Here is a 14,532-nt window from a genome sequence, read left to right as displayed (position 1 = left end):
CCTATTGTCTATCCTAAGCCTTTTAATATTCTTCCTAGTTTACTTCTTTATCAATGTTTTCCAAGTCTTAAAAGTATTAAATACTTGATCTTAGACTTTAGTATATAAATCCAGAGATTCCTTAAATAACCATCTATCAATGAGACAAAGTACCTAGCACTTTCATATGATTAACTAGAGAGGGTTCCCACAAGTCTGAGTTGATATAATCCTAGGTACTTTTTGTTCTGTGTTCAACAGTATCAAACTTTATTCGAATAGATTTGTCCAATATGTATTGTTCATGAAACTTTACTGTTTAATTCTATCATTATCCAAAAGACCTTGCCTACTTAGGTCCTTTAGACATTTTTCACTAATATGACCAAGCATTAAATGCCAAAGCCTAGTCTTATCAGAGGTCACCACGACATGCAGAAATTCACTTCCTGCCACTAAAGTACCCCTTAACACATAAATATCGTTCTTCATCTTTCATTTGATTACAATTAATAAACATTTAATTATCTTTAAATATCTATGTTTACCATTAAAGCTATACTTCATATTCTCAAGCATACCTAAAGAGGTGAGACTCCTCAACACCTTGCCAACATTAATTACTTAATAATCCAAAATAAGTTTTGATTAAGACTCAATGAAATAAAATAACCTAAGTCTACAATCCATTCACTGTTCATTTTTACATCTGATACAAGTAGCATATCTGTAGAGTTATACTTGTCCTCATCGGAACTGTTGAACTTGGTTATAGAGTAACTGGGGTCTTCCGATGCAACTGTTTTAGCACCACCTTGATTCTCTTTAAATTTTACTTCCATAGCTTTCCTTGCTGAGCAATCTCTTTTAAATTATCCTTCTTTCTTGCAAAAGAAATAATTTTTATCCTTATTCTTAGACTTAGATCTACTAAGATTTTTCTTAGAATCCTTTCTCTCATATCTGCCCCTTGTTGTTGTTAGACTTTCTCCTAAACCTGAAGTACCTGAGGTACCCTTAGATATTTTCTATATTTCTTTTGAGTTCAAAATAGCCTTAACATCCTCCATGGTCAAACTTCTGAACATCCAGTTTAGTATGAGCCATAGAGTCAAGCTTCAATACTAGTTTGTTAGGATCGAAACTAATTTAATTGGCTAGAATAACTCTTTGAGCAATCCAAATGTTCACTATCACAACTTGAGTACTTTAGATTAACTCGGTTGTAGAACAAACAAAGAAGCACTGAGAAAAGTCTTACATAACAGTAAACAATAAAAAGAAGAAAGAAGTAAAGAAAATAACACAAGAGATTTATATGATTCAATTTCATTAGCCCTACATCCATTGCATAAACACACATTTGCTAAGTTTATAAATCACCCGGGATTTTAGAATGAAAGTACACTAATTCTGAGAAGGTACCGAACTTATAATTTCTCTCTCTGCCTGAAAATTGTTCACTTGGTTCACTCAACTGTTTCACAAACCCCAACCACATTGGTCCACGGTTGCACCTTGGCCTGCCTCTACTGTTCATGGTTGTACCTTGGCCTACCTCTACTTTGCTCCATGGTTATACTTTGGCCTACCTTTATAATACCTTGGCCTATCTCTTAATTACCTTTTTAGCTGCCTCTTGGCTTTCTTTTCAGCTTGCCTTTCTTCCACGTGTCTTTTGGTCTCATCCTAAAGTAACTCTTTCAATAATTTAAGTACTTAAATAACTACTACATCATATATATATCATCATGGCTAGTTACCTAACCATTCTGTGCTATAGATAGTTATCTAATCATTGTGGACAATTCCAATTATGTCACAAAGCACAAATAACTTACGCAGTAATTATTTAACCATTCTTGGTATATAGGTGTACCCTAGTTCTCTCAATTGTTTCCCAAACTCTGACCACTTTAGTCTAGGGTTACACCTTTGCTTGCCTCTAGTGCTCCTAACTGTACCTTGGCTTGCTTCCACTTTGGTCCACGGTTGCACCTTGGCCTGCCTCTACTGCTCTTGCTTATAACTTAGCCTGCCTCCCGATTGCCCCTTTGCTTGCCTCCTTGTCTAGCTCCTTACTTCCTTTTTAGTTTACCTCCCTTCGACCTATCTTTTAGCTTCATCCTAGAGTAACTCCCTCAATGATTTAAGTACTTAAATAACTACTACAATGGTTACATGTCATCATGGTTAAGTATCTAACCATTTTGTGTTATAGGTAGTTATTTAATGGCTTTATCATAGAGTAACTCCCTCAATGATTTAAGTACTTAAATAACTACTACAGTGGTTACCTATCATCACGGTTAATTATCTAGCCATTATGTGCTATAGGTAGTTATCTAGTCATTATGGGCACTATGCCTCCTTGGCTGTCTCTTAGCTTCCTTTTTGGCTTGCCTCCCTTCGACCTATCTTTTAGCTTCATCTTGGAGCAACTCTCTTAATTATTTAAGTTCTTAAATAACTACTATAGTGCTTACTTATCATCATGGTTAGGTATCTAACACTATGGGTGGCTTCATTCTGGAGTAACTCCCTTAATTATTTGAGTACTTAAAGAACTACTACAGTGGTTAAATAACTACCTATCATTATGGGTACTTAAATAACCACTACTGTGGCTACTTATCATCATGGTTAGATATCTAACACTATGGATAGTTATATGATCATTATAGACAGTTTCAATCACGTCACAAGGCTTTAAGTACTTCAATAACTATTGTAATGGTTAAATAACTACCTACCAATAGCTTATCATTATAGGTACTTAAATAATTACCACAATGGTTACCTATCATCATGGTTAGGTATCTAACACTAAAGATAGTTATCTGATCATTACGGGCAGTTCATGTCTATCATTATGGGTACTTAAATAACTACTACAGTGGTTACCTATCATCATGGTCAAGTATCTAACACTATGGTAGTTATCTTATCATTATGGGCAATTCACATCACAAAGCTTTAATTACTTAAATAAAACTACTACAGTGATTAAATAATTACCTATCATTAGCCTCTACTGTGACATAAGTGTGCCCTAGATACCTTGCTAGTACACCTCACCTAACCGCCACATTCCTCATGGAATATTCAGCCATAGCCATTACGGTTTGGGCACAACAACTAAGTAGATATTGTCCGTTTTGAGCACATAGCCATTACGGTTTTTGTTATTGGGCTTCGCAATTTAAAATGCATCTTCATACTTAATAGTGTTCGTAATGTTTAAACTAGTTTAAGAACTCAATCGCTAATAATATGGGATATTACATTCCTGAATTTGTATTTATTTCATTTAAGAGGAGCTATTTTGATAGATAAGAGACAATAATCCTAACATTAATCACAAAAATTTCATAAACTCACATTATTCTTGAAATTTGTTGTCCTTAATTTCTAATCAACTGCAATTTTAAATTTCTAACCTCATCATGATAGGTTTTTAAATTTCTTCCAACTATGAGTTACAATATTAAGTACTCATAGAATTACAAACTCTTTGTAAAAAGAGATGAAGCATAACAATATTGGACTATTGGCTGGATAATCATAAAATCACAACATTGCATACACGAACTTTTTTCATTATTATGCGCTTTCATAATTAATGACAAAAAAAAATTGTTTTGAATTGTTTTGTTTATAAATTTCCTATGCTATGGTGTTATCACAGCATACACATTATTTAGCCACACTCTTCAAAATCACAGCTTTATTTTGGCAGGAGTCATAATTCGTTGATTCAACATACAAGTATATTTTACAATATAGTAATTTATTGAACATCTGAACAACATACACGCACATGTAATTAAAAATACCCAAAAACAAAATATCAAAAGTACATGCAAAGTGGAAATTCACTGAAACTCTTTGAATAGAGTTTTTATTAGTAAATTTTTTATAAATAGAGCTTTTATTAAAAGAAAGTTATTTATGTGGTTGCTAATAAAAATTTTTATTAAATGTTACAAATTCATTTAAATATTTTTTTTTAATTTTTAATAAAATTATGTGATTTCTACTCTTAAAATTTTAAAATTTTACTATTAAAAATAAAATAATTGATATAATTTTTAAAAATTGTACTCAAAATAAGATTAGACAACAATTGAAATTATGAAAATAACTTTTGGGATTACTTATTAGATAAGCTATATCAAGGCACTTATTATTAATCACTTGGTATAATTTTTAAATAGAGTTTATTTAAATAAAGTTTTTGTTAGTAGAGCTTTTATATATATAAGTTTCATCAAAAATATTTTAGTTGTTTGGTTGTCAATCATAACTTTTATTAAAAATTATAAAATTACTTTAATAAGTAAAATTTTTAAGGCTATGTTATTATATTAAAAAAATAAATAAGATTGTCAAATAAATATTTTACATAATTTAATATTTTAAAAAGTTTTTCACCTTCTGCTCCCAAAAGTCGAAAATTTAAGCTTTTGCTTAGCAAAATAGCTTTATACCTATTTGATATAGTCTATCTAATAGTCATAAGTGTTTATTTAATCTCATAAGCTCTTATCCAATTTTTGTTATTGTTTAGTTATTTTTTTTTGTAGAACTTTGAAAATTAAATAAGTTATTGTAACTCTATTAGTAAAAAATTAAATTTTGAGCTTTTAAGAGTAGAGGTTGAAAAGTTTTTTTTTTAAATGTTAAGTTATCTAAAATATTATTCACTTATTTGATAATTTTATTTCATTTTTTTTATAGCATAACTCTAAAAAACTTGTCTTTTAAAGTAGTTTTATAATTTTTAATAAACAATTAAATTTTTTTGGTAAAAATTTTATTTATAATAACTCTATTTAAATAATTTTTATTTAGAAAATTATACCAAACAGAGTTTTATCTAATCTTCAAAAAGTTAACTAAAAAATAATCGAGGAACAATTAAAATTTAAAAAAGAGTTTATATAATTAAACACTTATATCTATTCGATAAGTTGTGCCGTAGTCCATTGACTATGAACACTTATGTCTATTATAAAAACGGCAGCGTTTAGGCTAACCAAGTGGTCCAAGTTCTGCTTTGGAGTTTCCACCGGGAAGATCGCGCCAGCACAGCAATCCGTGGATCTTCAGAGATCTTGTAGAACGAATCTGAGAAACGAAACTTGAAGAATGGGTTTAGGTTTCATTGTTGGAGTGCTTGGAGTTTCAATTCTCGCTCACGCCGCTTATTCAACAGTTCAGTGTAATTCCCTAATCTTCCAACTAATTTTATGTTTTGTGATTTAAATTGATTTTTGTTTAGACAAAAAAAAAATTATTTAATTTGAATTGATTTGATTTGGTGGCAGTTAGGGGCTTGTTGAAAATCATGGAAGAGGAGTTTTCTAATCCTCCAATGAATGTGAGTACTGCTAGATTTTCTTTTCCATTTTTTCCTTCAAATAACTTTTTAAATTTTCTTCTTGCTTGCTTAAGTCTTTTGATTTTGTTTCTGGAAATTCAGGTGGTGATTGAGTTGCTTCTAGGGTTAGTATTATGCATGTGGGCAGCACTAATCGTGCCGGGGAAATTTCTGTCCATTCATCCCGACTCTGACGAAAATAGGTATGCTAGTTTGGTCTCCTTGAATTCATATATGTCCAATACGATTGCGCCAATTATGCCATTTTTGTTGCCACATAAGCTTAGAATCTTGCAATTGATCTGTAAGACTGGTTTCCTGATGCTACAACAAATGTGTGTCAATATGATTTGCTTAACATATAAGTATGGACAATGGTGGGATTTTGGAAAAAAAAAACAAAAATTACTAGTAAACTTTGTTTTACAGTTCTGATAATGCCCTAGGCTTATGTGCATACTGTGCAAAGTGAAGCATAATTGAAGAAACTGTTTTTTTTTGGTGTATGATGCATATTGGTCTGCTGGATGTGGCACCCGTACATTGTGTTGCTAGATTTGAGTGTCTCATCCCTTTTTGCCTAAACATATACAGGCATTTATAGATGACAGATAGTTTAGAAGATTTAAGTATAGTTGTCTGTTGCATGACTTCTCATATCTGTATGTTAAACATCACTGTAAACTTTATTCCTAGGACGCCTTAAGTTTATGTAATTTGACATAGCTCCCCTAGTCCACACTTGTGCTTGCTGGGAGCCAAAAGAACCCCTAAATGGGAGATTAAGAATCTAAAGAGTGGAGATTTTCTACCAATTCTATGCCTAAATTAACATGTGCCCCTTTGTTTCCTTAGATGAATTTATAAGGACTGGGAATAACCCAAATATCTGTGTCTTTAGGCAAGTATCCTGACCACCAGAATAAATACAACACTCGCCATATGTGTTATTATATGATGAATGTATGACCATGCTTATATTAAATGGCAGTACCCCAAGACAACATCCTGTCCTATTCAACACACTAATCACTTGCTTCTACACTATATTATCTGCCCTGACTCTGGTCAAAGGTGCACAGCAAGTTTCATGCAAATGCAGCAAGGTGAATAATATACGTAACCATAAAATGGTGGATGGCAGATAAACCTAGGGTACTAAAATTCTGAGTAGCTTCTCTTTTATTATGTATGGCTAGAGGTCACTAATGTAAGAGGACAGCTGATGTGACTGCTAGCAATATTCTTTTATCGTAAAAAGTTCCTTGGCTCACTTACTTAAGGATTTTTGTATTCTTGCGTGCAGGATGGTTTCTTTGCCAGGCAACTTAGATTTCATGATCTTTAACCATCGTGCGAAAGTCTTCCGTTCAGAAATAGACATGAAGCTGAAACTTTGAGGCTGTTTCTTTTGAATTGAAGCTGTAACATCAAGGCAGTTTCTTTTCAATTGAAAGAATTTTCTTGAAGCTTAACCAAGGAGAGCGCTTTGGGACAGTGTGTGAAGTTGAAACGGGTTGAGGGGATAAACATTTGGCTTTTACCTATTGTCTTAACTAATTTTGGTTATTAGATGATCTTTCTTTATCTGCCGTTATTTGCTTCTCTTGTTTATCTTTCCAAACAAATGGTCTATAATTTTATGTGTTTATTGAAGTCTCATTCAGATTTTTGTAGAATGATGTTTGCATCAGTCTTGAGCCTTGTCTGGTGAACATTGAATGAAAACGGATCATCTTAATTTGCATTTTACACTGATATCATCGAAATATGTTTTCACCAGGAAGATAATGTTTGTTTTCCTCGTCGGAGATCTTAAACATCTTAGCCCACTTCAAGGACATTTTACAGTCGTATTCTAAAGATTCATAGCAACTGATGAATATGTGGCAATATTATTTGACGTGGTTCCATTTCAACTAGAGTCTAATATGATTAATCAATAAATCCTGGATTGTTCAGCTGGAGAATGCAATTTTTAGATTGAACAAAACGACAGTGATTATGACTGAACACAAGCACATTCTGGCTATGATGCAATAGATTGTGGAGCTGTAGCATCTCAAGGCTGAATATCATCCAACAGAAACTCAGAATGTTTTCTGAATTGCAGATATGGAAAGAGCTTCATGTATGATTAACCTGGCTGCAAATGATAGATGCTAAATACTGCATTACATGGCGGTGTTTGCATTAACCTCAGGAATGCTAAATACTGATACATAAGTGTATTTTTAGGGGGCGGTGTTTGCATTAACCCCCAGAAGCTCTACGTTGCAGTCTGGTAACACTAAACTGACGAAGATCAAGAATCCTGTCTGGTTTTGTCAAGAAGGCAGCATTTGAAAGTTGTTAAATATTTGCAGCGGGATAGCAGCTACCCTGGTTATAACCGATGATCTTCAATGTATAAACATGAAACTCCTGAAATGGTTCGGTTGCTGAAATAGGTTCAAAATGTAGTAACTTAAGAGGCACGCAAAAATTAGCACCATTCATGATGACCTGTCGCACGCAAAAATTAGCACCATTCATGATGACCTGTCGCACGCAAAAACTAACACCATTCATGGTGACCTGCTTATAACTTTCAAGCAGGCAATCACTTCGTTGAACATATGGATAGATAAGGAAGACAGCTGAAAAATGAAAGAATTCAATTGAACAAAATAGACTATAACTGAACAAGGAAGACAACTGAAAAATGCAACAATTCAATTGAACAAAATAATAGTGATTATCACTGAACAGAAACACGCATTCTGGCAGATGCATGCCACTCTGCAGCAAAATGATTCTTGATTATATAAACTTAAGCCATTTTCTCCAGGTTTAATAATATTAAACATACAAAACTCGTAAAAATTTCTCCACAATCCTATCAAGTTATTTTCTCCTCTAGGCTTCGCAAAAACATTCAATGGTCAAAATGATCCCCCAACAACAATGCTTCATAAAAATTTCCAGATAGGTAAAACTCAGAATATATTCCAAGTTGTGAATACGGAAAGAGCTTAATCTAAGAGAAATTTTACCAGGCCTGGCATATGGCAAATGATTGAAATTACAGGAAGTTTAATTATACATATAAAAGGTATCCCCTACATTTTCAGGATGGTAAACTGTAATTTAGCATTGATACACTAAATGTCAACATCTTCATTTACTTAAATGAAACTTATAAAGGAAAAACATTGAAGATAATCCGTTTATCATACCATTCACCACAAAATTTCATCACTGTAACACCTTTGTAAACAAAACATTTACTAACCACTCATTTGTTTGGAGAAAAGCAATGCAGGTGACCTTACAAGACCTTCTGAAGAGCATTCAAAATCACCAAATCACCAAACCGGGTTATATTTATACCCAATGAAATTTTCCAATAGGCAAGAAACAAAAACCAAAACAGAGGCAGGATTTGAAGAAGGAAAAGTCTGAAAACAGATAGCTCAAAGGACATGGATCGGCCAAAACAAGAATACAGCAATACTTCCTCCTTTTTCAGGGTTAAGAATGCAATGAAGCAGTTACAAAAACATTTTCACTTCCATTTCAGGGGAAGCAAGAGACCGCACGAGTAACAGATGCACATACAGCTTTGGAACTGTCAAGAAAGGGCATTTCCCTGTAGTTGTGCTGAGCAATGGTCAGGTACAGAAACCTTCTGTTCCATTCCGATACCTTGTGGATCCATTCTTTATCAGGTTATTAAATGACACAGAGAGAATTTGGACTCAATCAAAGGGTGTACTAGTCATCCCATGTCAAGCAGGCATGATCATAAGTATCCCATCAGAAAAGCATATTGGAATAGTGGAGAAACCACACAAATTCAATTTGGAGCTGTTATAATTGTAGTCATTGTATTCATGATGATGACATCAAAACAATACACAGCTAACCCCCCAAAAAATAAAAATAATAATAATAATAATAATAAATGATAATAATAATAATAATAATAATATTAATAATAATAACTGCAAATATCAAGAACATTCTCTCAGGAAACAAGAAAATTGGTTTCTAAAGGTTGGAAATGGTGGACTGCAAGCAAGACCGCAACTAACCATCCCTGATAACTAACATATGAAATTTATGTAACTATTTTTCTCCTCTTTAGAAACAAAAACCATATGTTGATACCAAGAAACTTATAAAACAGCACAAAATTAACTTCAGAAAGGCTTTCAAACAAGTAATGTACAAATATTGGCATGCTGTATGAGCATAAAATTATTCGTCCGCCACCACAATCCTAAAACTCAGTCAGTCAATCTTAAGAAAATCTTTCCACCTTTTCAGGACTGCATGGTCTGATTAATATTAGGGATTTTCTTCTTTCTATCTTCCCATATTATTGTTGGCACTAACTTTCTTAAAGTATGTAATTCCTTAGTTGGCTTTTACCCTCAAAATTAACTGATCAATTTGTCAACTATTTGACATTAATGATAAAAAGATGCAAAAAGGCAGTGCAGAATATATCCATCTTATCACATATCAAAGGAAGAAAATAGTTGTGAATACTAGAAACTCAGAATTCAATATATCAATACACTACAACAAGTGACTGTAAAATTACAACATTATGGTTAAAAGAGTAAAAATTTCATTTTCAAAGAATCAGTCTAGACTTGAACAAGAACAACTTGAAAACAAGCACTCACGTACCTATTAAAATTGTTAGAGTGGGATGAGACAGGATTCCCAACAGAATTCCCATGATACCAATACCAGAGTAATAGCATGCCCCTACCTTGGGCACCCAAAGCCTTCTGCTAGCACCAATTCCTAAACTAAAATAATTGCTACCAAGCAGGCTAGAAACGAAACTAATTTACAACTGAGAGAGTTCTTGTGGATTTTCTATAGATTGTTTAAGAATGAACTCAGCTCTTCTCTTCTTGTCATCCTTCTCCTCATCCCGCCAAAATGATGCACTTCTTCTACCACCCTTCTTCTGAAGACTTGAATCCAAAATTTCACCCAAAAATTTCTTGCCAGCTCTAAATTTAAAATGAACAGCTGGCCTCTTCTCGGGAAGATACCTCCTATCACCATCTGCATCATCACTAAATCCACTAACTTTCACTGCTTCAATAGCAGGAGCAAATGCCTCCATCACAGACATATGGTTCCCCCCAGACATTTTATCTTTAAGCTTAGCTGGCAAGCCAACTGGAGATATATCTTTCTCTCCAGATTGCAATGGCTTTGCAAAAAAGGGGTTACTACCAGTTTTGAGTAGCTCTTCCTCATCATTTGCAGGCCTTGAGGCTGAAGTTCCGGTTTCACCATTGCACACCAACCTCTGCTGCAAACTCAACAAAGCCATCTCTGCCTTTCTCCTTTGCCTCGCTAGTTCAATCTTATCAGCACGAGGATCCGACTTCCTCTCATTCCACATAGGTGTATATATATACGTATGAGGATCGGGAAAAGCTGGCAACCAAGATGGAATATGCTTCCCAGGTGGTGTTTCATTCATTTCTTCAAAACTCGGTATCAATCTCCGACTCCTAATAACAGGATATTGTGGGATTGGCTGTGCAAAGGGGATTTCCTCCTTCGACTCCACAAAGTCAATTATTTCTTTAACTATCCCCGAACCCACAAGACATTTACCAATCTCTGCGGCACCCATAAACCCCTTTAACACTTCTAAATCTTCTATTCCGCGAATTATATCAAACAAATTACATTCAGTTCTACAGGCTAAGTTAGCTTGAAAGCTGGATGTTTTACCTAAGTCACAGATGTATCGAATTGCAATATCCAAAAGGGCGTCCAATGCCGAGTCCTTGAATCCCTGAAAGCCCACGCTCTCACATATCTGTGCAACCGCCATTTTCGACACTGCTCGGCTAAAGTCTTCGGCTTTAGGTCTGTCTGATGACGTGTCGGTTCTGGATTCGCTCCTTGATGTGCTCTCTCCACCTCCATGGTTCATGTTCAAAACCTCATATCAAAACTAGGGTTTTATCGCAATCTCTCATTATTCACCCCATTAACACCCAACTCTAAGTCGGAAATTATTTCAACTGACACTACTAAAAGAACCCAATTAAAACATTAATTTCCCTTCCCGTTTCTCGCGTTTTCTCAGCAAGCAAACAGGGAAAAGAACCGTTGGAAAGGTTGCAAACCCTAGAAACTACAAAATTTGAAAATTGGACACAAGTAATCGCTAATTAATCAACAAAGAATGCTAACTCATTAGAATTGACAATCCCAGAGAGCCAAATCCGTTATCCTTAAAACTGAAGAAAATTGAGCGAAAAATTGTAACAAAGTAAATAATAATAAACCCTAGGGAAGAAAAAAAAAGTGAATTTTGAATTTGTGAAAAAGGGATTTTGGGATATGGAGCGAATTTTGAGAAATTGAAAAACCCCAGTAAGACCCCAAAAAAGAGGAAGGTGGATCGGCTGAGGGACAAGTGAAACAGCTGATGACTATTGAAACGATGAAGTGAAGCTTTGGTTGGGTTTATTTATAAACTTATTTACCCAATCAGTGCACAATATTTTCTTTTTATTTTTTTATTTTTTTATTTTTTTATTTTTTTATTTTTTATTTTTTCTCTTAAAAAAAAGTTCAATATTTCTAAGCACTACTCGTCCGCGTATAGAAATTCTGCGCTCGCTGTACTGGGTTTTATATAAGCAAATTACCAAACTCTCCTTTGCTACTTACTTTCAACCCTTTTTACTAGTTTTGGGAAAAAGCTACCAAGGCCCCGACGTTTGTTCAAATATACATAAAGACCCTGTTGATTTTGGAAACAATCTCATAGACTTTTTTTTATTCAGATGAAATACAATTGAGTCGAGGGAAGGGACTTTCGAAGATACATGCAGGGGCCACGGCTGCTGTAAGAATTTTTTTAAAAAAACAAGTTAATATGCAATATATAGGGGGTGGGACTTTTGGTAGTTTTTTTGGTTTTTAGTTCGATTTACAACTCGTTCGGATTTAAGAATTCAACTCAAACAGGTTGAAAAATTATTTTTATTCAGTGCGGTTTGGTTTGCTTCGAGTTGTAAATTTTGGGTTGCAAAATAGCTTGGGTTAATAATTTAGGTCGGGTTAATAATTCGGGTCAAATCAATATTAGCCAAAAATAAACCAGTTAAATAGCAAAATAAGCAAATGATGAAATGTTCAGGTTATCAAAACACCAAATTGAAAATATTCCACTACAAATTACAACAATAAAAGAAAATAACAATAAAGAAAGCAGCTTCCAAATTCCAATTCCAATTTCCAAGTCATGAGTTAATCCAAAAAAATAAAAACGTGCATAAAATTATTGAATTAAAGTAAAACCATCTCCATTTCTCCATCAACAAACAGAAAATGATAAAGTAAATCAGTCAATTCTACAAAAAAAAAAAGAAAAAAAAAAGCAAATCAGTCTATTAGGCAACAATTAACCTCCACCAAACAAGCATCAACAACCAATATATATATATTAGTCCTTCATTCTTTACCCAACTGTTACTTTCTAAAACATCATAACACCACCAAATCATATAATTTATTCTTTTTCAACCAACTATTATTGCAACTATAAGCCTCAATCGCAAACAACTCATATTTATAAAGATACACATGAAGATTAATAATTCACCAATCCTAGATGAAGCAAGTAACTGACCAACCAAAAGTCTTCATGTTGAAACACTTGGATGGTCCGGTTGTGTTGATTTACGAAGCTCTATATGAAACAAAAAGACTTAAAAATAAATAACTCATAAAATAAAAAACCAAAACGTCTTAATAACATAATCATAAAATAATTATATATTATACCTTTCGCAAGTGCATTCATAAACTCATTTTTTTCAACCAACACTTGAAGGTTTGTTGTCGCATCCACGAAAAATGAACATCATAACCAATTTTGTGTCAATATGAGTGGTTCCACCATATCAGGAGTCATAGAACTCCTATATTTATCTAAAATATGACCTTCTATACTAAATGCTGACTTGGATGCAACAGTAGCTACTGGAGTGGCAAGGACATCTCTTTTTATTTGTGATAAAATTGGATATTTCGAATTGTTAAACTTCCATTATAGCAAAATATTAAATTGAGTATCAATGAATTAGGAACTTGAAATTCAATTGTTTCCATCAAGTAAAAGTCTAACTCATTTGACAATTCTACGTTATCTCTCGTCTTAGCAAGCATCTCAGTGTATTTAGAGAAATGATCCTCATAATCATTATCGGCATCACCAAAATCCAGAAAAGTCAGCCCACTACTAAACCCACAACCACTAGCATGGCTTGGACTTGCACTTGGGTGTTTTGCACTATATGCTTCATAAAGCCTATGCAAAGTGTTTTTCACTATGCTTTTCATCTCACCACATTTCTCGCTACCCTTGCCATATATACTCTCAAAGTAAACTATTATGAAATTCATTTTGCTCCGTGGATCTAGCATAATAGCAACAATCAACAACTTGTTTATTTTCAATATACACTCCTAATACTTGTCAAATTTTTCCTTCATGCTCAATGTCAACCCTTTCAAATTTGGATCAACATTTTTAGACATTGAATTCAAAGCTTTTTCAACTTTGCATATCTCATTGTAGCAATTACTCGATGTCACCCTCAACGAAACAGAAAATGTCAACATGGCATCATAAAAAATCCACAAAAACCTAACCATTCGCCGAGCATTTTCCCAATCATCACTTCCCGGAGGCCCCTCCCTTCTCTTACCACTCCTAGCCGCACCTTATTTTTCATGAAAATAAGCATTGTAAAGCTTATCCTCGTTTGATATTCAATCAGAAGCCGACTTAAACTTTAAAGTAGTCATTGACATGATATAGGTGGAATTCCACCGAGTATGATAATCTAAAATCTCACTTCCTCAAGAAATCTGACCATTCGGCCCTAAAATCTTCTCTTCCTCAACATGAATTTTAAATGATTGAAATCTTGGAGTAGATGACCTCATATATTTCACAGCATTACGGATACTAACAATGCTCTTGTCTATTTTCCCCAACCCTTCATTAGCAAGAAGATTTAGAATGTGTGCACAACAACGCACATGCAAATACTCACCATCCAACAGTAAGGCATCATCTCTCCAAGTCTTCAATTTATTCGTCAAATACTGAATGGCACTATCCA

General features: G+C 33.8%; 2 protein-coding genes across 4 annotated transcripts; one reads left to right on the top strand and one right to left on the bottom strand.

The window, feature by feature from the left end:
* Nucleotides 1-4,979: 4,979 nt before the first annotated feature.
* On the top strand, nt 4,980-7,114 carry LOC102626168 (membrane magnesium transporter). The gene is made up of 4 exons (XM_006492947.4): nt 4,980-5,203; nt 5,310-5,362; nt 5,465-5,565; nt 6,669-7,114. The coding sequence occupies exons 1-4, from the start codon at nt 5,131-5,133 to the stop codon at nt 6,760-6,762; spliced, it is 321 nt and encodes a 106-aa protein (XP_006493010.1). The 5' UTR covers nt 4,980-5,130; the 3' UTR covers nt 6,763-7,114.
* Nucleotides 7,115-7,848: 734 nt separating this feature from the next.
* Nucleotides 7,849-11,870, bottom strand: LOC102630337 (transcription initiation factor TFIID subunit 8). 3 transcript variants are annotated; one of them, XR_008055701.1, is made up of 2 exons: nt 10,043-11,870; nt 7,849-7,867 (listed from the first exon to the last, which is right to left on the bottom strand). XR_008055701.1 is itself a non-coding variant. In XM_006495241.4 (1 exon), the coding sequence occupies exon 1, from the start codon at nt 11,319-11,321 to the stop codon at nt 10,209-10,211; it is 1,113 nt and encodes a 370-aa protein (XP_006495304.1). In that variant the 5' UTR covers nt 11,322-11,870; the 3' UTR covers nt 9,845-10,208. The 3 variants fall into 3 exon arrangements, 1 of the variants encoding a protein (XP_006495304.1); XR_008055702.1 differs by lacking the exon at nt 7,849-7,867 and adding an exon at nt 7,913-8,001; XM_006495241.4 differs by lacking the exon at nt 7,849-7,867 and having other exon boundaries at nt 9,845-11,870.
* Between the last annotated feature and the right edge of the window lie 2,662 nt (nt 11,871-14,532).

This window comes from Citrus sinensis, chromosome 6 (assembly GCF_022201045.2).
Source record: "Citrus sinensis cultivar Valencia sweet orange chromosome 6, DVS_A1.0, whole genome shotgun sequence".
NCBI lineage: Eukaryota > Viridiplantae > Streptophyta > Magnoliopsida > Sapindales > Rutaceae > Citrus > Citrus sinensis.
Note: the sequence above shows the minus strand (reverse complement) of the source record. Positions and strands in the feature narration are given on the sequence as shown.

Excerpts from the sequence above, each read along its gene's own strand:
- LOC102626168 (XM_006492947.4), top strand. The coding sequence starts at position 5,131 with ATGGGTTTAGGTTTCATTGTTGGAGTGCTTGGAGTTTCAATTCTCGCT. Across the intron at positions 5,204-5,309 it reads CGCTTATTCAACAGTTCAGT|TTAGGGGCTTGTTGAAAATC; the intron begins GTAATTCCCTAA and ends ATTTGGTGGCAG. Across the intron at positions 5,363-5,464 it reads TTTCTAATCCTCCAATGAAT|GTGGTGATTGAGTTGCTTCT; the intron begins GTGAGTACTGCT and ends CTGGAAATTCAG.
- LOC102630337 (XM_006495241.4), bottom strand. The coding sequence starts at position 11,321 with ATGAACCATGGAGGTGGAGAGAGCACATCAAGGAGCGAATCCAGAACC.